This window comes from Apostichopus japonicus, chromosome 10 (genome assembly GCF_037975245.1).
Source record: "Apostichopus japonicus isolate 1M-3 chromosome 10, ASM3797524v1, whole genome shotgun sequence".
Classification (NCBI taxonomy): Eukaryota; Metazoa; Echinodermata; class Holothuroidea; order Aspidochirotida; family Stichopodidae; genus Apostichopus; species Apostichopus japonicus.
In genome coordinates this window covers 17,515,753-17,539,036 of record NC_092570.1, presented here as the reverse complement: position 1 = coordinate 17,539,036, position 23,284 = coordinate 17,515,753, and the positions used below count along the sequence as shown (strand labels likewise).

At 38.7% G+C, this 23,284-nt stretch overlaps 1 protein-coding gene across 2 annotated transcripts; it reads left to right on the top strand.

The window, feature by feature from the left end:
• Positions 1-534: 534 nt before the first annotated feature.
• LOC139974922 (structural maintenance of chromosomes protein 4-like) lies at positions 535-22,121 on the top strand. 2 transcript variants are annotated; one of them, XM_071982476.1, is made up of 25 exons: positions 535-662; positions 3,145-3,396; positions 4,167-4,361; positions 5,349-5,528; positions 6,130-6,294; positions 6,829-6,956; positions 7,987-8,127; positions 8,439-8,589; positions 9,309-9,473; positions 10,603-10,781; positions 11,303-11,411; positions 11,839-11,970; positions 12,158-12,319; positions 12,632-12,672; positions 13,205-13,392; positions 14,091-14,323; positions 15,203-15,326; positions 15,662-15,851; positions 16,469-16,656; positions 17,581-17,690; positions 17,840-17,860; positions 18,930-19,109; positions 19,936-20,168; positions 21,235-21,418; positions 21,765-22,121. In XM_071982476.1, exons 2-25 carry the CDS (start codon positions 3,163-3,165, stop codon positions 21,924-21,926), a joined length of 3,795 nt encoding a protein of 1,264 aa, XP_071838577.1. In that variant the 5' UTR covers positions 535-662; positions 3,145-3,162; the 3' UTR covers positions 21,927-22,121. The 2 variants fall into 2 exon arrangements, with proteins under 2 accessions (XP_071838577.1, XP_071838574.1); XM_071982473.1 differs by lacking the exon at positions 17,840-17,860 and having other exon boundaries at positions 641-663; positions 17,581-17,711; positions 21,765-22,120.
• The last annotated feature ends 1,163 nt before the right edge of the window (positions 22,122-23,284 follow it).

The following is a 23,284-nucleotide window of genomic DNA, read 5'->3' as shown; positions in this document are numbered from 1 at the left end:
TGCCAAAATAAAGCGGTACTAAGAGCTATTTTAGTCCGTTGCCACACAAGGAACATACCATTTGAATTGGATATGAAGTAGCCTAAGTCTGGCAAGGCATGCTGTATGTGCTTAACGTTTCAGTCAGCCTAGATTGTTACTGTTACTTTAGCGTACCATAGGCCTAGCTTCAATGTGCTTGTTTAGCGTAGCATAGGCTTTCCTTTTAACGAAACTTTTAAGAAAAGGGAACTCTTGATATTTTCGTAACTATGACCTTCAGGTGCCTCGATTATATTTTGATCTGCGTTGGGCTTACATATGAATGTGCAACGCCTTCTAAAGTTCTAGCCCTAGCAACAAAAAAATTATCCCTGCATTCGTTATTCCTTTAAAAACAACTCCTCCTCTTCAGCATTAAAGTATCAAACTAATGACGAAAACTGCAACCATGTTCTCCTAATAAGGATTTGATTTTAGAAACACTTCCTGACAATGGTTAGATCAGGCGGATGAACAGTAACGTTGCAAATCAATAACGTTCAATAAATAGATGGCGCTACTCCTGAATAAAAAAACATCCTTAATTTAACATGAATATTTACATTTCAGTAACCAATCACATTACAATATTTGAGAAACGTACGAATTCTGAAAGAATGGCGGCAGAGAACAAGCAGTAGGTAAGGCGCCGAAGACTTATTTGTTTCTACCGTAACAAATTAATGTCTCTGAATGAAAAGAACATGAATCTAATGTGACATCTTTCATTCAAATTTTTTGTGAAAGATTCTTTTTTAATGCGTATAACCTAGGTTTGGAATTGTTTCACTTGCATCGTCTCTGACTAGGACTACCTTGGTCGCCTAACGTTAACCAACCAACAGTAACACTAACATATAATAATAATCGAGGGTGGCCTAGGCCTAGCCTACTGATAGTGACAGTTATAATTGTTACAGTAGGGACACTGGTACTAGGCCTAGTACTAGAAGTACTTGGCTATAGTACTAGGCCAGTATTACTAGGCAATAACAAGTCTAATGTCTAGGCCTAAAATGAATAATTTGAGTCTATTTGTTTCATTCTTCCGTTGAATATTAAAAAGCTTTTGAAAAATGTTACTGTAATTTAGTATTTGTAAATAGTAATTAGTAGTAGTAATAGTAATACTGGTTTTTATAGGCCTAGCCGGATCTAATGCCATTCCACCATAGGTACTGTACATACCGCCGGTCACACTAATTAGCGTCAACAGGCCGATTTCACGACAACTCAAGACAACAAGTTTAAAATACCATCAAATACAATTGATGTTATCAGAATATATCTAGAAACACCGTTAAAACTGACTGGAACCAGCGTGCATACATATTTTTCACAGGAAAAAATGTTTTTGTCGTAAAAATCGCCAACTTTTTCCTAACAATGAATTGGACGACGTGATGCTATTGCGCTTGCGCAATGCAATCGGACCGAACCATTATAATATGGGTGGGTTTGTGCTAGGTTTGGGAACTGCCTTGTGTACAGTGTCGGTAAGGTGGGTTGACGTAGTAATAAAGCACCAAAGTATGGTGAATGAACTCCAAATGAACTCAAATTATTTAATGTTTTAAAAATAATGAATATTTCTTATTGTTTTTCCATTGTAAAATTGCACTTACCTGTAGTGTAATGGTCCGGTCCAATGTCATTGCGCAAGCGCAATAGCATCACGTCGTCCAATTCAACGTTAGGAAAGAGTTGGCGATTTTTACGACAAAAACATTTTGCCCCGTGAAAAATATGTATGCACGCTGGTTCCAGTCAGTTTTAAACGTTGTTTCGAGATATACTCTGATAACATCAATTGTATTTGATGGTATTTTAAACTTGTTGTCTTGAGTTGTAGTGAGTTGTCGTGAAATCGGCCTGTTGACGCTAATTAGTGTGACCCCATACCGCCATACCTTTCAGCCATAGATTCTTTGAATTGCGTGGAAGGATAGGTACACCGTCTTCAAATGTGACAGTTCGCTGGATAGACTGAATTGTACTTGTAGTTAAGACAAAATTAAGGAATTGATAGGAATTGATAAAGTCTTTAATACACAAGTAGATAGAATAGTTTTAATTTTAAGTTCGTAAGAGTCGATACACTGTCTTCAAAAATATATTACTTGGTTGAATAAATCAAATTAAATTAGGCTGATTGTTCATTGAAAAATCGATTCTGATTGTTGATTTAAATGACTGATTTTTGGGATTTTGCTGGCCTCGGTAGAGTGAAGCAAAGCAATATACAGTGCATATATACAAAGCACCCACAATAATGTGATCAGTCCGCAATACAAAAAGTGCTTCATCGCCATTGGGGAATGGCACTTTGTCTATGGCGGAAAGAGCACATTTTCTATGGCGGATACGCCGGATAGTACCGATGGCGGAAATGACTGAGTGATGGTTTGATTTGGAACTATTGTAGGGCTAGCTGCAGAAATTAATATGATCATTGATTTAAATTCACTTTTGAAAAAAACACATTGCATAACAAGCCAGGCCTAGCACACTTCAAATAGGGATTACCTACCGATGTGCTGGTTAATTGATGAAATTTCTATAATCGCATCCAATAGGCTAGATCCTGTACCATACTTGTCCTAGGCCTAGGTCATTGAATTATATACTTGACTTTAATATAGACGTACTTCATAATCATATGTCAAGGTGGGGGGGGGGGGAACCAGTCCTAATGTTGTGTGGCAAAACTTTGTTTAACAAGTGTCTCCACATTGGCTTCTGGATTGAATCCTTACTTGGCATGTTAGGAACCAATAAGAGGGCTTTCACCTTGGCCTACAGTAGTAACACTAGTAATAAAGGTACTAATGTTAGGCTGTATCAACTGAGCTTTGAACAATTATCCAGTTACCCAACAAAACTTTGTCACATTTGCCTACACGGTATCTATGGTACGATACTCTATAGGCCTATCACTGACTTTTTTAATACTAGCAAAGGCTAGGCCTTTTTGTGTGTCATTAGTAAAGAGGGCTTGCCCCACAGATGACACCCTTCGTTCCTTTTTTTTCACATGAAAATGAATTTTTATTATGTATAGGATAGGAGGTGCCATAAATGGCCATTTCAGACTTTCTTAAATTATAATTCTCATCATGCTAGGATTCTGTGCAATTCACTATGCCTGGAATTAAAACTGAGGAAAACCCTTCCATGGAGGATCCGCCAGAGGGTCCAGAAGTCAAGGAGGACACCCATGAGACTTCTGCGGATAACCATAACACTACAAAAGAGAATCCATCAGAGCTATCTACAAACTCTGTATCACCTACAGCACGATTGATAATATCTCAGATAGTGACCGAGAACTTTAAATCTTATGCTGGAAAAATAACCCTAGGACCATTTCACAAGGTAAGTTCCTTCAGTTGAAACAGAGTTGACACCAATTCAGTTTTTTAGGATGTAGTTTGGTGAATTTGTACAACAGATTTCTATAGTTGAAGTAGCTGGTTGCAGTTTGTATCAATATATTCCACTTTCAATCAGCAATCTCTTTACTTTACCAACGTCATTCTGTAAGAAGTTCATGAACTATTACTTTCAATGAGAATCAAATTAATCAATATTTACTTTAACCTCAACTTTTTTCTTGGCAAGTAGGCTAGGCCAAGCAACTCGGTGAAAGGCCTTGACTAATTGTTCTTTAGAAAAGCCACAAAATTGTAAGATCTGTCATGACGTTATACACCAAACTGAGAAAATACCTTGTTTCTATTGAAACTTTTGATGGCTAAAGAATTTTACAACAGATGCAGCCAACTGCTAAAATGATGATTGCACAATTTCTATTTTGCACTGATGAATATCACAGCTTGTACAGGGAAATTAAGAGTCCGAACCAAAAATGTGCAAGTCCAAACCAAATGTGTTGCACATTCGAAGCGAAATAAGAAAGCAACTCTTATATCTGGCAATCTGCACAGTCCTTTCTTTAAACGATTGAGTAAAACTGTCTTAAATATTTTTTAAAAAGGTATGTTTAACCGGGGTCTGACATCTGTACATGGAGACACAGAAAAACACAGTCAATACATTACATAAAATGTGGAGTAAATCAAGGGAAGAAATGAACTCATTAAAACAAAAATTAAATTATCCTCGACATTTGGCATTGTTTCCAGAGCTTCTCCTGTATCATCGGTCCAAATGGGAGCGGGAAGTCCAACACCATCGACGCTATGCTGTTTGTGTTTGGCTATCGTGCAGCGAAAATCCGATCAAAGAAGCTGTCCGTTCTGATCCATAAATCAGATCAGTTCAAGGATCTATCGAGCTGCTCTGTGGCTGTCCACTTCCAGAAGATTATCGATACTGGAGTAAGTGAAACTTTTGTCCCAATGTGGGAGTTAATAAGATTGAACGTGTTGCCAGAGGGAATTTACTGAAGTTGCCGCTTGGACTGCAATCTTTCACATCACCTTCTACAGTAACAGTATGGGCTTCTATCATCACACAACCAAATTATTTGTTTTCATATTTATTTATGCATTCTTTGGGAATATGAATGGTCAGAATTAAGGCTCTGATTAGTCTTGACTTACAAACATGAAAGAACTAAATCTCTTTGGTGAAGAACCGATGCTGGATTTTGTCTTTTTTTTTTTGGAGGAAGATGAAGGGATATCCAATGTAGGCCTAAATATTGCATGGCATCATTTGCTGCTCCAATTTAACAAAGCTCCATGGTCTTAATTAAGTAGAGGGCATCATTGTATCGGAATAGTGTAGTAAATAACGCTGTATATATACTGTACTGGGCTGTAATGGCACATAGAGTCTATTCGATCAACGTACGACTATAAAAATAACAGATATTTTCTGCTCCGTTCCGCAAAGTACAAAATAAAAATTATTCTTACATATAAGAGATATAAATCGTTACCACTGCCAGTTCACAACTCCTCATCCCTAAGTTTATATTATGTTGTCATCTCTAGGACAGCCCATGAAAAGGTTTTCTTTGCCATTATAGTGTGTCTTTACATAGTTGACCGGTGCTGTGGCCGAGTGGATAAAGGCGGTGGCATTTGAAGCAATGAGGCTTAGCAATCGGGAGGTTCGGGGTTCGATTCCCGGCCGGGTCATAGTAAGGTGGGTTTTTCATCCAAGGGAAACTATGGTTTTCCCATCTGAAGTGACTTTCTAAATTGAAAAGATTCCACATTTGAGTTAAAATGTTGAGTTGGAAGAGTTGGAAGTTGTAATCCATAAGCCCTTGCGGGCTTCTCCCACATTTGTGGTCTCTTAAGCGTCGTAAAAATAACTGCTGATTATGATTATTTGTTATACTGCCCTGTTTACAGTCAGATGATAAAGACTATGAGGTTGTCCCAGGCAGTCAGCTGGTGGTGTCCAGGACAGCGTACAAGGACGGCAGCAGCCAGTACTTTGTCAACGGGAAGAAGAATACGTTTAAGGAGGTCACAACGTTGCTGAAGGATTGTGGCATCGACCTAGACCACAACAGGTTTCTTATCTTGCAGGTAAAGATTTGGATTATTATCAGGTTGTCAAGTCAACCATGGTTTTAAATTTTTAAATGTAAGCAATCTTTACAAAAAATTCATCATTGAGAGTAGACTTCACCTCTTTGTTTATTTTGTGTTTACGTGAATGTTTCTTGCATACATGTATCTTAACTTCCAAAGTTACGCTATGTTTTTGTTTGGTTAAGGTTAGATTCATGTATTTATTTTTTTTTTTTTTTCAGTGAGTAGCTAACTGAATTTGTTGTTGGTGATGCTTGTGTAAATACAAATCTCTCAGTTTTTGCTTTATTTCTACAAGTTGTCAAATGTGGGTAATAGAGCTCTAGTAAGTAAACCATTCATTAAGAATCTTACAGTTCAAAAATCAAGAGAGTTTATCAATTCTGTTTATACATTAACTTACAGGTATCTTTTGGGCATCTTTGTTTTGTTTTTTCTTGTTCTTGTTTGGTTAGTGTTTATTATGCACTTCAGTATGTGACTATTACATTGCTTGTGGAATGATTCTGTGTTACATTAAAAAGTATGCACTGTTCATTTGAGAGCTTCTTTTAGCTAAACTGTAGAATTACGTTTCTAAATATCTGCCAATCAGGGTGAGGTTGAGCAGATTGCAATGATGAAGCCCAAGGCACTGACGGAGCACGAGGAGGGCATGCTGGAGTACCTGGAGGACATCATCGGGAGCAACACATTCAAGGAACCGATTGAAGAATTGGCCAAGGCTGTAGAAGAACTCAACGAGGAGAGGGGAGAAAAGGTTAGAGTTCAGAATAAAAGTTATCCATGAATGAAAGAATCCATGTAAAGCTGCTTGCTCTGGGCTTCTGTCTTTTTTGTTCATTGCCGTTTCACCCAATCTACTGAGTATCGCCTGAAAAAAAAAGTGATTGCAGTCAATTAAACTGAGATGCTCGCCAAGACTTTCACCAGAGGAGTATTAATTTAGACCTGCAGTAAAGGTATCAACTCTGATATCATAGGGCAACCAAAGGAGTATAAATTAAGACCTATGATAGGGAAACAAAGAATCAAATGGAGGCTTTCATCCCAATCCTGAACAGTTCAAGTAAGAGTTTGTTAAAAGTGAATGTTCATGAATAGAGACATACCCAACACTGAAAATGTCTCAGAGGGACTAGTTCCTTAATTCATCTGCCAAGTACTGTTGTGCTGCTGTCTAATATGAAGGCCTCTCATGTATAGTAACGGTATGTTCGGAAGCGATTGATGGATCGATTTGATTTCTAAAATGAAAAAGTCTTCTTAATTTTTTGGGATTTTATATTTACAGCTGAGCCGAGTGAAGGCGGTGGAATCTGAGATGGAGCAGCTGGAAAAACCAATGAAGGAAGCTCAAGAGTTTCTGAAACTGGAGAATGAGATTACAAAGAAGAAGAACATGCTGTACCAAGTTTACGTGTAAGTCTGCCCCAGAATGATATTCCTGTCCCTCGCTAGTATGAAAAGTCTCTAGGTCATCTAAGAACATATATGTAACTCCTAAAAAGATTAAGGTAACATATTTGCAAAACTTTAGAAAAGATGTTTGATCTGCTCTGGTTAAATGTGTTAATAAACTACTCGTCCCTGTGAAGGTAACCTTTCCATAAAATGAATATACAGTATCAGTGTATGGTAAGTTTGCTTTAAACCAGGGTTTCCCTAACTTTATCCCCCCACGAACCCCATGTTGATGTCAGAGTTGTCCACGAACCCCCAACTTTTCGAGACACGATCTGAGTCATTATTATACTATAATACGAATAACAGTGCTTCGTAAAAGATCAAGTTCATAGTGTAATATTGTAATGGAAAAAAAACAAGAGATGAACAAATATTTATTTGGAAACTTCAAGATCAGATAATGGATTGTACCAGGCATTGATCACCCATCACACACGATGAGACGGATGCTCCTGTTTTTCCTTCACGGTGTTTGATCCCCAGAGCTGTCTTAGAGAGGGCCACCCTCATGTTGAGGCCGACTTCAAGGCGTGCCAGCAGCTTTGTTTCCATGACGACCAACTTTTGTACATTACTAAATTATATGATATATCAGATTTTAGTTCAACAAAAAGTACTTTACTTTTGACTTACAGAAACGTCTCACGAACCCCCTGGGATGGACTCATGCACCCCCTGGGGGTTCATGCACCCCATTTAGGGAACCCCTGCTTGAAACTTTAGCTATGAATGTTGAAGGTAACCTTTCCTTAATATGAATATACAGTATCGGTATAATTGTGTAAAAGTAAGTTGGCCTGACGTTTCGATCCTAGCAGGATCTTCTTCAGAGGCTAAATGACAAGTTACAGTAACAGAGGGGACAAAAACACGCACAGAATACAGACAGGTTAATGAGCACGGTGAACACAATGAGATGGATGAAAGGGGATTATAAGTAGAAAGCGGTATAATTGTAAGTTTTCTTGTTTGCTTTAAACTGTAGATCTGAATGTAGTAAAGCTGCCGATGCCGCCGAGGCCAAGAAGAAAGAGGAAGAGACAAAAATGCAAGACATCAATACACAGTTACAAGACATGACAAATGACATCAAAGCCAGGACTAAAGAGTACAAGGCTATGTACAAGTGAGTTCATTCTTTTTTGGTCCTTCGATTTCGGTCAAATCTTACAGCCTGTGAATAAAATCTTGGTACAAAATCCTTGTAACGACTTCTTTGACTGGAGCGAACTTTAGTAGCGAGATTTCAACGAGTTTTCAAAAAGCAGATGTTTTGAAGAGGATAAAGATGTTACTGATTGTTCTCTTCAAAGCTTCACTTTGAAACAAGGGGACGAATTATTTGACAATGTTTCTTCTCCATTGACAGTGGCGTTGCCTCTATTAAGATCATGTTCAAATAATTACTGTATAATAACATTTCTCTCTCCCTCTCAGGAAATACGAGAAGATGACAGAAGTTTTGGAACAGAAGAAGGCCGACTTCAAGGAGTTTGAACAACAGGATGTGAAATGCAGGGAGGACCTGAAACATACCAAGGAGAAACAAAAGAAATTACAAAAGAATTTGCAGAAGGAGAAGACAAAGGTACAAGTTAATGACAGGCCCCACTCAAAGTAGCTGAATGCATTCTGTAAACTAAATTCCTCTACTTGCCTAGTACTCAGGGTCAGATGCAGGATGTTAAAGAGGACACGTACCTCCCAAAGGGACAGATTGCGTTTGGCTCCCATTTCTTGATCAGTGGTGTAGTGACCCAGGGAATAACCCCAGTGAGAGTGATCAACAAAGGCACGCATAAGAGTTTGAATGGGGTGCAGTCATGGGATTGTTGAAGTTGACACCGATGGGATGGTTGGAAGTGAAATGGTGTATTCTGAGGCATATTTAGGCTGTAAATTAGTCTATAAGTGGGTCTTGCAGGCTGTGAGGTGAATGCAAGAACCATCAATATAGTCTGTGACTGAGTCTATATCAGCCCAAGAGAAATTCATTGACGTTTGAACAACAAACAAACGGGAAAGCAACATACTTGGAAGTTTGGAATCTAAAGAGGTATTATTTTACGTAATCTACTAATGTGGCAATCTTTTTATGTTATTTTTTTTTAACACGAAAACGTTTTGCTCAATTTGATGTTGTTAAACATCTGACAAATTATCATAGTCGACAGGTACTTGTCCTCCAAATATGAAAGTGTTTGTCCACTCTCAGGCGGGACCCCAGCATGCGTACGCCTAGCTGTGATGATTGCTCAAGGAGAAACATCTTCATCTTGATTCATAAAATTTTGTCTTGAATTTCAGCTTGAGAACCTCAAGACAGTTCCTGGCGACAGTGAGAAGCAGATTGAGGTCAACAAAGACTTGAAGGCATCCTTAGATGGGAAACTGAAAACAGAGGAAGAGAAGATGGGGGGAATCATGGCCTCCTTGAAGACAGAGACGGCCGGCCTTCAGGAAGAGAAGGAGGTACGAACAACTAGATATATTTCATTTCTAGTTCTTAGACAACTTGAATGTCCATTTAGTAGATCCAATCCAGGGTACTATTAAAGCGATCAAGTGCTTTTCCCCCCTCCCCCCCCCCCCCCCCGGGACACTTTGCTGCACTCGTTCAAAACTTGGGTCTAGCCGGTTAGTAATCTTATGGCTGGCTGATATTAGCTACATTCCTCTAGAATGGTACTTCAAAATTAACTGCATCCTCGGTATGGTAAGAGAGTTTCAAAATTGCACAGACTCAACTTTTAATCGCTGTCAGAGAGTGTTTGGAATATATATCTGTATGGAATTTATAATCTTGTTACGGTGTTTGTTTTCAAAAGTTTTCTTTATTCGGCAAAGGTTAATCTTAGATATCAAATATACTGGCCTTTCTCGAGTTATTAAGCACTTGGTTAATACACTGACGATGCTGCAAAGTAAATAAATAAATGCAGGATTCTTTTTGAAAAACACAATAACCTTTTATATATAGCATTTCCTTTCACAGCATATCATGTCAAATAGATGGTTTCTCTATACATTCAGTATCTGAAAGTTATGAAAATGTGTGTGTACCTGTTCCAGGGTATTGAAACACTGCAAACCGCCCAAACCAGAGTCGCTGGGAAATTTAACAGTCTTAGTGGGGATCGACCACATACAATAGACATGTAAAGAAAAAAAAGGGGAAAAAATTATATAAAATATATTTTAAAAAATGTGTTGGGAGAATAAAAAGGTGTTGGGAGAATACAAAGCATCAGCATACTGTCCCCATCAGCATACTGTCCCCATCAGCATACTGTCCCCTTTAACTGTTGTGTGTCCTTATGAATCGGGAGTGCTGAATTTGTCCACTTCAGAAACAATAACTAGTAGGACATTGCTGGTAATAGCCACCATATTTGAGTGAAATGCGGCTAGATTTTCAAATCCTGACTCACCCCGACTGCGATCTACGGTTTGAGTTTCCCATGAATTTTCCTCCTACTCTACTAGTTGTATGAAACAGGGGTATGTGCAACAACCTTTTTTTTGTCTCATGAGGGTTTTTTATATATTATTTTAATAAGCATAAAGTTATCTGAAAAAAATTCCTTGTCTGATTTTTCAGGTCAAGGAAGGTGAATTGCTCAATATGCAGAAGGACGTGAACGAAGCACGATCTCAGATGAGCCTGGCCGAATCGGAGCTGGCCATGCACAAGAAGACGATCGATGATGCATGGAGTAAACTGGAGAAGGCCAAGGCCGATCTCACATCTGCCACAGAAACATTGGCCGAACGGAAAAGGTGAAATAAGTTTACCATCAGCTGGAATCAATTGTTTCGGTTTTATGCATAGCAAACTGCCATACGACAAGAATGGCCAAAGTGCGGCTACGCAATGGGAAAGTTATCGGGGTAGCGGTTTTTATTATTTGTACCATTTATTATGACCCAAACTCACACAACTCTTTGTAAAATTGGTAGGGACTTGTAATTCTCAAAAAGTGCTCATTTCGCCCAATTAACGTCGGTGCAAAGAAAGGATACTGAATTTGAGCTATATATTGGTGCTTTGAATGTCACAACTTAAAATTCCTCGAATGAGCTTGACAATTTGGATCACATTTGTGATGACTTCATTAAGTGCCACCTTCACAGTCAAACAGAGGACCGGATGTTTTATCGCAGCTTTTCACTGCTTCTTTAAAAGCGAAATGACAAAGGTTAACGAGCGGACTAACTGGGTAAATGACGTTTCATATTGACAACAAGTCTTTGTAAACATATCTTTGAAAGTTACACTTTTACTATTTCCTTACACTCAGTTCAATCAAACAATTGGAGCAGCAGATTCCAGGAGCTGAGGCTAAGTTACAGAAACTGCAGGGACAACACTCTCCTCTCAAGCAGGCCGAGACAGCCTCATCACAAAATGTACGTACAAATGCTCTGTTAAGCAGTCGATAGTATTCTTACTTAATATGTCAGTGATGGATACAACTCTTCCTCCTCAGTGGTGCTGTTCAAGTATACTGACTCTCTGGTTTATTGTCTTAAGTTATTCCAAGAAAATATCTTTTCTAAAAATATCTTTTCTAAAATGGAATATTCTTGAATTGGACTGGTTCAGTGGTAGTTCAGTACGTTACTGCACAACATCGTAACCAACCGAGTACAGCATTTGTCAATTTGGAACTGTCTGTGAGTAATGCGTAGGCTTTCAACACTTTTACACCTGGCGAAATCAGGCCATGCCTACTTTGCATGAAAGAATCGGGACAGGGCAGAGGATATCGTCGACAAGTGTTAAAGGGCAATCGCTAGCTACTTGTTGAAATGTTGGAATCGCTTTTCATTTCAGTTGCACTCTTTGGTGACAAAAGTGGAGGAAGCTCGGAATTCCTTGAAATCAGCGACGGACAGAGGTGCACTGATCGAAGGACTCATGAAGCAGAAGAAACAGGGCATTATACCAGGCATATATGGGAGACTGGTAAGTAGTAGATAAAGAAACAGGTAAACATGTAACACACTGTCACCTTTGTTGACTTGTCTGTTAGAGAAACTGAGAAGAACAACTCTCCCCCCACCCCCCCTCCAGATATCTTATCAAGAAATGAGAAATGATGTCATGACATCTAACGACTTTTAATGAACTGTTTCGTTAATCTTGTAATCAGGGTGACCTGGGCGCTATCGACGAGAAGTACGACGTCGCAGTCTCCACAGCCTGCTCCGCGTTGGATTACATCGTCGTCGACACCATTGAGACAGGAGAGAAATGTGTCAAGTTCCTCCGAGATAATAACATCGGAGTAGCCACGTTTGTTTGTCTGGATAAGGTACGTCGAATCACCCAGTAGTTAGCTAGGCCATTGCCTCCATAATTTTGATTAATTTTTAGGCATCTTGTCAATATCTCTGGTAGTTGCGTTTTGAGAAGGGAACAGTCTGTAGCGTTGAATTTCCAGTGGAAAGAGAGAAAAAAAGATCCCGGAATAAAGTGTAGTATGATGGGTCCAAATGGTTGCAGATTGCTAATTCAAATGTCAGACCACATAAAAAGTTTTTTATCACATATTTGAAAATTTATTTTCTTGGTAAATCCTTTCAATCACCTCCGTGTTAATATTCTACCTTTGTTTCTACTTCAGATAAACCACTTACAGAAGAAAGCCACTGAGAAAATACAGATGTGAGTTTACCATGAGTATCATCGGGAATATATGCCAATTTTCAGCGATCTTATGTACCACCTTTTCATTTCACTGAAAATGCTGGATAAAAGTGTGTTTCAGTGTAAAAAACGCTGCTAGAATCTGTGTAGTAATTTTACAACTCTGCAATGCATAGCATTTGGCAATGTAATACCATATAAATTCATGCCTGTGATGTATGAAACTTAATTTAGTGTTGGAACCCTATTGTCTATTTTGTAAAGTCATTTTGACTGTTAGCATCCACCAAAGATAAAATTTGGGCTTTACCTTGTGAATTGTGATGTTCAGTCTAACATTGAACCTGTCCATGAGTTTGGTGGGAAACTTTGGCAGGCATTTATAAAAAGGTTTCAAGTGTCTGGCATAACAGAGAGACAACTCTTTTTTGTGCATATTTGGCACTGAATACATCAGACAACCCAATTCAAAATGTATGAAGGATATATTCTGTAAAAGATTCCAGCATTCAAACAGTTTTCTCCTTTTCTCGTCGTTTTTTCCGTGCAGGCCCGAAAATGTTCCACGACTGTATGACCTTGTGAGAGTTCAAGACGAGAAGATCCGCATTGCGTTCTATTACGGTCTGGGTAACACGTTAGTGGCCAAGGACCTGGATCAGGCTACTCGTATCGCCCTGCAGGGTAACATTAGACGGAGGGTGGTCACCTTACAGGGACAACTGATTGAACAATCCGGTTAGTGTTACCTAAGGGCATTGATGCCCGCAGGCAGACAATGAAAATATGACAAGAATGAGACATTGATAGAACCTAAGAGAGGCATTGCTAAAAGAGCAACAATTTGCAAAGAAGAAGAAGAAATAATCAGAAATATTAATCAGAAATGAAAAGTCTTGAATTGAGTCATAATTGTAGCTTTTTATGAATTATATTAAAAGGGTACCTTGTGAATGAGCACTTCTGCTTTTGAGCTGATTCCGATGAGCTTTTTTGTGATGTTATGCACTACTTAGAATCCATTACAATGGAGGTCACTAGCTTGGCAATTAAAAGTTTCATCTCAAGCTTTGAAAGTAAACGTGAATATATTGGAAATTTTCCAGGTTACTGTCTGCATGTGATTAATAACCCCTGAATTACATATTAATACTTATATGAAATGCATCTGGCTGACAAATCTGTTGCGGATTTGCAATGGATTCATGGTTTAATCAGAGTTTCATGAAATTTCATTTGGTAAACTCCAGGAGGATGCCTTACAGCTTGATCAATTACAATATTTGTTTGTTTGTTTCATACTTGGTTCTGTTTAGTAAGTACTGACCATAAACAATTGTTGGCTTTAAGCTTATAACATCTGAAGAAATCAACCAGTTTAAAACTTTCTCTTTGAAATAATTTTTTAATTTTTTTTCCCCTTCTCTCGTGACCAGGAACGATGAGTGGAGGAGGCACCAGGGTGGCCAAGGGTCGTATCGGGTGTAAGGTGGTGTCAGAGGTCACCCCTCAAGAGCTGGCAAATATCGAGAGGGAACTGGAGCAGACCCGCTCGTCCGCGACCGAGAAACGGGAGAAGCTAAAGCAGCTGGAGGAGGAACTTGAGACACTCGATAAAGACTTGAAGGAGATGAAACTGACTCATAAGAAACAGACGATGGATATCAAGGTACAGACTTGAGACGTTAATATCACGTATGATATGTTTTTGCTGAAACAGACTCCTGCTGTTTTCTAGACTGCTGCCCTCACTAAATATGTTAGATGCACTTGCAATTCATCCAACATTCACTCTTGGTACAGGATTTTCACTAACACTCCTATTCTCTCCAAATCTAGATGTGTAATTGTGCTGAACAGTCTTATTGGCCATTTTGACACATAACCATGTGACTATTCCTTCAGCCGTGTAAGGTTATGTGTAGCCGAAAGTAAAGACACATCATCATCATGGAGAGAGTTTATTTTGAGTAGAGGATATTACAGTTGGATAGTAATCTCAAAAACTGGACAATACAATGAACTTAGCATCGGGTTGTAACTTTTGTCGCTCTGATGAAAACAAACATAATATCTACAATTGTTGGATGCCCACCACCCAAGAGATTAATTTACAACAGGTCTATGTGATAGAGATAACTGTCATGAACAACGTCGTCGAACAGCTAAGCTTCTTACTGGTACTATGACATCTCCCGGACAGGACTTTTAAACTAGGATATCTGCCAAACGGAGCAAGAGTTTTCTTAGCTGTTTGGAGGAATTTTTAATCACAAAGATATCTGTCATATAAGCTAGTGATGAATGTTGGGTTTGTGTCCCCATTAGTGTTCCATCTACAAACCTTTGTCCTAATTTCAGTGTTCCTGGAGGTGCGATTTGGGTGTCATAAGTACCAGGTGTTTTTTGGTTTTCAGTTATCTGTCTTCTCTCCATCAGTGCTGACAAATGGCACCATCCACATTGTGAAAACTTGAGCCACAAGTGCCACTTTATGTTTGGCAATCATTTGATGTTTCTTGACCTGTTTTTTTGTTTGTTTGTTTAGGCCAAAAGCGAACAAGAAGTTTACTTGAAAGACCAGATAAAGACGCTGGATAAAGAACATCAGACAGCCAAAGCTGGGGTGGATTTAACACAGTTTGAAAAGGTGGCAGCTAAATACAGGAAAGGTAAGTAAAAGGGACTAGAATGACTCTGTTTCTAAGAGTGACTCACTGATACTGTTGCCAGAGACAACTAAGTATAGTCGTCAACCATAAAATTCCTTTGTAATCATCCTTTGTAATTACATGAAACAAATCTAGTTTATTTACAATACTCATTCACCAAGACTTTGCACTATACAGTGATCAAGTCAGCCAACTTTATCGTTTGGATAATGTCAAATTCCAGGTTGTCGTAAGGATTCCTCATGCTCTGCCTGCCAAAGCTTGCTGGTACGCTGATATTTTTTGACACTAAGTCATTGGTATTAAATACCTTACTGTACTGCTAATTATTTCAGAGTATGAAAAAATCGCTGAGGTTGCTTCAAAGATTGAAGCCGAGGCCAAACGTCTTCATGAAAAGATCATGGAGATTGGAAACAAAAGGATGAAGTCGCAGCAAGATAAAATTGACTCCTTGACCAATCAGATTGCAGAGGCATCCAGTGCCATCACCAAGGCAACCGTTGCCATCAGAAATGCTTCCAAGTAAGAGTCCTGGAAATTAATTTTAATCTCTCACCCATTTAACTGTTTGTTTTTGCTCACACTGTAAGATTGTAACAGATCCTGTTATGCAAATACAGGGAGTGAAATTGATGGAAAAGATGGTTTCAAGTGGTAATTGGGACACTGAAACAGCAAAAGTTATTCGTTTGTGTTTCAGTGTTAACTCGGGTTAAAAGGGAGATTGGCACATGTAGAATGTTAACTGGTGCAGCTCATTTGCATATAAGATTGAGGACAAAGGTCAGGTGGGACACTGACAAACATCAAAATTGGATAAATGATTAGTTGGGACAATGGAAAGGGCAATAACTGAAGCGCATTGATTTTTTTTTAACCGTACCGTAGAATTTCTGAAATTATATATTGAGCTTAACTACGTTTGTTTTGCTTGTGTGTTACTTGAATGTAAGGGTGTTATATGAATATTTGAAGGTTTTTAAAATAACATCCCTCTAGCGGTCTCAACATGTTGGTTTTATTTTTTTGTTTCTATGGTTATGACAGCTAATTGTATACTCTTGGGTTAGTCGTAGTCGTTCCTCACACAAACGGTTATTCTTGAACATGGTCTCATGACCCATTACTCTCTATTACAGAAACATGAAGCGAGCAGAAGACAACATAGCCTCCATGGAGAAAGAAGAGGTTGAGAACAGGGAAGCCATCGTTAAGATAGAAGAAGAATTCAGCAGGCTCGAAGATGAAGCAAGCAAGGTGCTGAAAGATTACGACACTGCAGAGAAGGAATTAAAAGAGTTAGAGGTAGTCTTGGAAGAAAATAAAGGTAACTAGAAATAGGTCTGACCTATTTCAAACATTTTTTATGTTGTTTGTTGCTTTGGAGAAACATCAAAACTGCCGCAAAAGGCCAGAAAATAAATATATAAATATAAAAATAAATAAATGACGAAAAGGAAGAGCTTACAGTACAGAGACTTAATTCTGTATTTTTTTATTCCCCAAAAATAAGGAGAAAATAATTTAGGGTTATAGTAATTGCAGCAACCGCTGTATAGTTGGATTCGGCTCTTTTAGAAATGTGAAGTTGTATTGGAAGCTGTATTTTAGAAATTGTTTATACAAAATAATGGAGCAAATTATACCTTTTGCATGAATTCCTGCAGATAGTACATTAAACTGGAAGCAACATGTATTACAACTTTCAGGACAATCCAAGGACTAAAGGATAAAAGACAACATCGAGCTCCACAGACTATGTTACCCTTTCTTGAGCATTCACATTTGTTTTGGTAAAACTTTGGAAGGTTCAACCTACCGTCTTGCGAACGTAATATTGAAGTGGCGAAGGGCATCACAGTTGTTGGCGGCATAAAGGGCATTGAGTTAGTTTCGGTGCATGCCTATTTGTCTGAAAGGACATGAAGTCCTTAAAAATCATCTTTTTCTTTTTGTTAGTCAGTTGTGACGACCCCAAGTAATGCACACCCAGAAGAGATTTGTTCCAAGAGTACGTTGGAAAATAGGCACTACACACTGTAAAAGATAGTTCAGTGCCCCAATCTGTTTGACAAGAGTTAGGCTATAAATGTGTAATAAATTGTAGATGTCATTCTGCACCCTGAGATGAGGTTTTGTTAGCATGTGTTGTTCGATATATCAGCAGGTTTCATAATTAGGTCAATTAGTAGGATAGCTATTGAAGTTTGTGATTAATTATTCAGACTTTTCTTGATTTTGTCATAAAAAGAGGAGCTTTCGAACATGGACACGAAACAGAACGAGTTGAAGAAGAAACAGCTGGAAATGAACCATGAGCTTGAGAGATACGTCACCAAAGCCAAGGAGAATCAACAGAAGGTGAAACACTGGAAGAAGGAGGTGAGTTGCTGTAATAAAACAAAATGAATGGCAGGGGGAGAGGAGAGGGGGGGGTGAAGATAGAGGGTGGAATAATTGTCCTGGAAATGGATGAGTTTGAGGGACAAGGCACGGAACATTAACAGTAGGTGAAACATTGGAAGAAGGAGGTGAGTTGCTGTAATAAAATGCAATGTTTAGGCAGAGACAAAATGGAATGCAGGGGGAGAGGTGGGGGGGCTGAAGATAAGATGAGAGGGTGGAATAATTGTCCTGGAAATGGATGAGTTTGAGCAATAAATTAAAGGAGAGAACCAACAGTAGGTGAAACACTGGAAGAAGGAGCTGAGTTGCTGCAATGAAATGCAATGTTTAGGCAAAAACAAAATGGAAGTCAAGGGGAGAGGAGAGGGGGGGAGAGGGGGGTGAAGATAGAGATGAGGGTGGCATAATTGTCCTGGAAATGAATGAGTTTGAGATATAAGTCAAAGGAGAATTAATAGAAGGTTAAACATTAGAACCTGACGATTGACTTCAATATCGATGAAGACCTGTTGAAGGAAGAGTTGACGTGGTACGTCGTAGAAGCAATGGGAGGTCAACGAGTACTATTACAGTGAACTGATAGACTGGACAAATCCAACATTGCCATTGATGCTGTTTTTACGGAAGTGGGGACGTGAGAAAGAATAGGGGATGTTGGGAGGGGGAAGGAGGATTCCCATCTACTCTTATGGAATATTTTAGTTCCGATGTGTCCAGATTTATGATTTTACTTCTTGAGATTTGGTTTGAAATTTATCTGGGGACCCCCGCCCCCTCCCTCCCTCTTTTAGGGCATTTTTCATTGTTATTTTGGAATCAGACCTTACAATTCCTGTGCTGAATTCAGAATAAATTCCAAGAGCTTTTCCCCCAAATTTCTCTACTACTTTCAAGATGTAAATTTCAAGAAAGGTTGCAAGAAAGGTAGTGATTATGATAAATTGCCTATATTATGCATATTTTTAAACAAGACCAATTATAACTGCAGTATAGTCCTAAAATGAATTAAAAAAGTTGAACAAAAAATTGGTGTATGAAAGCATGTATAAAATGAATTCTATGGATTATTGACGATAGTCTTGGCAAAGGAGTTCTTGTAGGGATTTAGGGGTTCCTAGAAGTAGTAGCTATTTAATGGAGCTAGCTGAGAATATATTTCTTCTTTACCCTTTCTTTATTACTTTCTATTTGCAGTTTGACAAATTGGAGCTGCATGTCATCGATCGTGAAAACCCAGAAAAGTTGACGGTTTACCCGGAGGAAGAACTCTTGTCCATAAACGGAGAAAAGATCTCCTACGAGGTGACTGTCAGTGAAGAACAGCTCGGGAAGATGTCACCAAACCTAGCGGCGATCCAACAATTTAAAAAGAAGGTAATGAAAGTCAATAATCAGTGGTCCATTGTAATGTCGACTTATGAATGACGCAAGACATTACTGTCTGTCGTCTGTTAATTAACGCTGAAAATTGAAATCAAGAACTTTCCCATTTCTTATAAATTTTGTGGTATTTTTTCTTCAAAATTGTCATCGTCCAAGCAGAAGGGGGAACAAAATAATAGGAAAACCAAGACAAGACAAATTGTTCAGATAATATATCTATTCTATTTTATAAGATATTCACCTTTAAATATCTGAATTATTAATTTCCGTAAAAACTGATAACTTCAGCTTCATGATTGTTTACCTTACTGTTAAATTGTTAATGGTAATCATCAAGTTTTTGTAAGTAAAAATGTAGTAACTCCCTCAAAAACCGTTATCAACTTAAAAATCAATTCATACTATCATTGTTAGCAATAAGAGCGCCATTACAGTAACTTACTCTACCAACAATCAGTAGTAACAAACAGACCACAGCACCTATGAATGACATCCAACACCATTTGTCTATGAAAAAATTGTAATGCAATCTCAAAAATTGATCTGCGACCATCAGAGACTTATGTTTGGTCTGTCGTTATGGTGTAACTTTTGAGGAGCTAAGTAAGGTTGTGGTTTGAGTTTAAGACTAATGTTATCCAGTCATGTTGGATTGGTGAGCCTCTCCTCGTTCAAGTGTCATTTGTCATAAACAGTTATTCCAGAAATGTAACCTGCAAAAATTGAAGTTGTTTTCATTAGTCCGAAACGAGTCAACCTTAACTTGGTTCTAAAGTCATCTTTTCAAATCTTTTCTTCTCACCACGATGCTTTTCAGGAGGAGAATTACCTCTCGAGGGTCGCAGAGTACGACGAACTGACAGAACGTCGGAACTCGCAGCGCAGGAGTCTGGAGGACATGCGTAAGCAGCGGCTGGACATGTTCATGAAAGGATTCGGGACAATCAACGAATACCTGAAGGAGATGTACCAGATGATCACCCTCGGAGGAGACGCAGAGCTCGAACTCGTCGACAGTCTAGATCCGTTCTCCGAAGGGATCGTCTTCAGGTACGAGAGCAAAAATCAGATCTTCATGTGGAGGACTAGTTTTAAGGGATAAATGAGTCAGCTGTAAGCAGTTACCTTTGCATTTGTTCTCTGGTGTTAAAGAACCTGGGGAAGTAATCCTCAAAACCAGGATTACATTTGACCAAACTGAAACAGACCAATTTGATTTGTTGATCAAGGGAATATTTGTGGTTGTGTTTTGTTCGTGTTGTGGTGGAATATTTGTGGTCGGGGATATGTGGAACGTGGTCATCAGCAGTATCTGCCTCCACAATTTTAGGGTGCTAGAAAAGCTGCGAAAAGAATTATCCTGGCAGGTTTCGACTCTCCTAATTAAAAGATGCACAGATATTGAGGAGTGCTCAGTTAGACAATCAAATGTCTGAGTGTGGTGAAGTGTCTTGAGGGTGGGCAGTAGTATATCAGGGGGCAGTGAGGATAAACCTTGCACTAAAGAGTAACCACTTTGGTGGTTTGGTTTTCCGTAATATGAAAAATGCAAATGGGGATGTGTTCAGGGGTAAAGATTCATAATCACCAATGCATTATTAAAATTATATTAACAAAAGTATCACAATAAATCAACATTATGAAGATGTATATAATTATGTGTTCAAGATATTATTTGTTTGAAATGAAATATGCCTGTGGACTTTGACTAAATGGTGATGGGCTTTTAGAGTTGGTATGAGGCTTATAATGTATGTATGTATGTATTTTAGATCCTTCTGCAAAGCAGGAACTCACGAAGAAGCCATCATTGTCTTATCAAAGCCGCGAGCTGACCGAAGTCAGTCTCTTAGATTCATATTTAACATCCATGATTATGAATTGTCAATTGTCAACAACTCTGTAACTAGACGACATACATTAATCTTGGAGTGACACAAACTCAAGACCTTATGATTGAAAGGCACCAGTGTTAACCACTGAGCTAACACTCCTATCAGGAGTGGCAAGTCAGGAGTGGCAAGGCTGACTACCCACAGGCAATGATGCCTGTCCATCACAATTGTTAAGTTGTTATCAACCCTTTCATTGTTCCCTTCCCTTTTATATCCTACAGCGTACGACCACCGAAGAAATCCTGGAAAGTGATTGCCAATTTGTCCGGCGGTGAAAAGACCCTGAGCTCGCTGTCCTTGGTCTTTGCTCTCCATCAGTTTAAACCGACCCCGGTCTACGTCATGGATGAAATAGATGCGGCCTTGGATTTCAAGAATGTGTCCATCGTAGGGCATTACATCAAGGTGAATAATAATGTAGTCAAAGCTACTCACTGATATAACTGAGTGTCGGAACAAGTAGTATAGTTGGGCAGAGGTCTAACGTAGACAATCTTTGTTCGATCAGCAATGGTCAATGGTTGCTACAATTTTCTAAATGCTCGTAGAAAATACCACGTTATCACATTCTCCTGAGGACGTCCTAGTCTTGTACACAGATGTACTCACAAGTCTTTCACACAGATGTACTCACGAGTCGGCTCAACATACTCATTGCTGGTCCAATTAGAAAGCTTACACCGTCCCTTTTTTCTCGCCACTATTGCGAGGGTTTGTTTCACACAATGCTATCATTCTTTATGTTTTGCAGGAGAGGACAAAGGACGCCCAGTTCATTGTAATATCTCTACGTAACAACATGTTCGAGTTGGCTGACCGTCTGGTGGGTATCTACAAGACCCACGACTGTTCCAAGACCGTAGCTATCAACCCAAAGAAGATGGCATGCGCCCTGGTCAAGGTCGCAGAATGAAAAGAGAGAGTTTTGAGTTGGAAAGTGATTTATAATGAATCATGAACTGTGTAAAGTATGTATATATGGATAAGGATAAATTAAGGAACTACTGCTGATGGTGAAATGGAGCAGTCTCACGATATGTTAATGATGTGAACTGTACCACGGTGTTCACCACCAAGGCGACGTTATTAGGTCTGGCACAGGAGCAAAGGGGGAGGGAGGGGTGGGGGACACATGACAGTTGGGGTCACTGTGTTACTTACTTGCAGATAGAATCGATTAAAGAAAACAATTATATTCAGTCCATAAGATGTAAAGATTAAATTTAACGGTCATTTTCTAATGCTCAACAAATTACTTGTTATTTTGTAAATATTAGTTGTATATAGATATCTCTTCAGTAACTTTTGCTTTGAATCTACTCTTTCTTGTGATGAGCCAGGATTCAGGGGCTCCGCCATTTCCCAAATATGAAAAATTGATAAAACTTGTGTGAAGTTCTTTTCATGTAGTAGAGTGCCTCTGTCCAGAGTATATTGGTACTAGCTCTGAGCTTAAAGTAAAACAGGGTGGTGATTCTCCATAACACTGGAGTACAAAAGATATTTCAGCATCTCAAAATGTCATCAAGCCAAGAAAAAATTAAACTTTTCACATTTTCAATAACATCATCAGATAAATCTATAGGAACTTGGTACTAATGTAAGAAATGTAACTAGCCTTGGCTTTAGTTTTGTAAGAACTGGGACAAAATTTAGGGCACTTGATTTGGCATGGTGATTGAATTATGGAGCAGAAGATGCATTTCACAGTAATGGATGGAAAGTTTGTACCAGTTATTTGCATAATCTGGGGGGGGGGGAGGGGGAGAGAAGAATGTTTGTCACCTATGTACTTTCACACAATCACTTGATTTAAATGGAGTGGTTAATCCCTACATGATCAGTAAGATTGTCTGCAATAGGTGACTCATTGTCCTTTTTTCTTGCATTTATGGAATATGTTTATCAGTGTTTTAATGACTTATTTATTCATGGAGTCTCACAATTTCAAAAGGAGAGATGACTCTTTGACAAGTTTTTCTGTCCCCTGGAAAAAAAGTAAAGTGAATGAAGTTTGACTTCATAAATCAGGAGTAATATTGTTGTTCATATATCTTGAGACTCTACCCCCCAAAACTTGCTGCAAGTTGCAGCTCTGACATTTAGTCATATAATTGTTTAATGTGCAGGAGTTTGTGATTGGTTGGTTTGAGCTGCTTGTGAAAACGGCATAAAACTACTCATTAAGAATAGGTGCATTGTTTGAGATCACCATAGGTGAACTTGTCATTAGTAAACCTGGTTTAAGGGAATATGGCTTATAAAATCCTA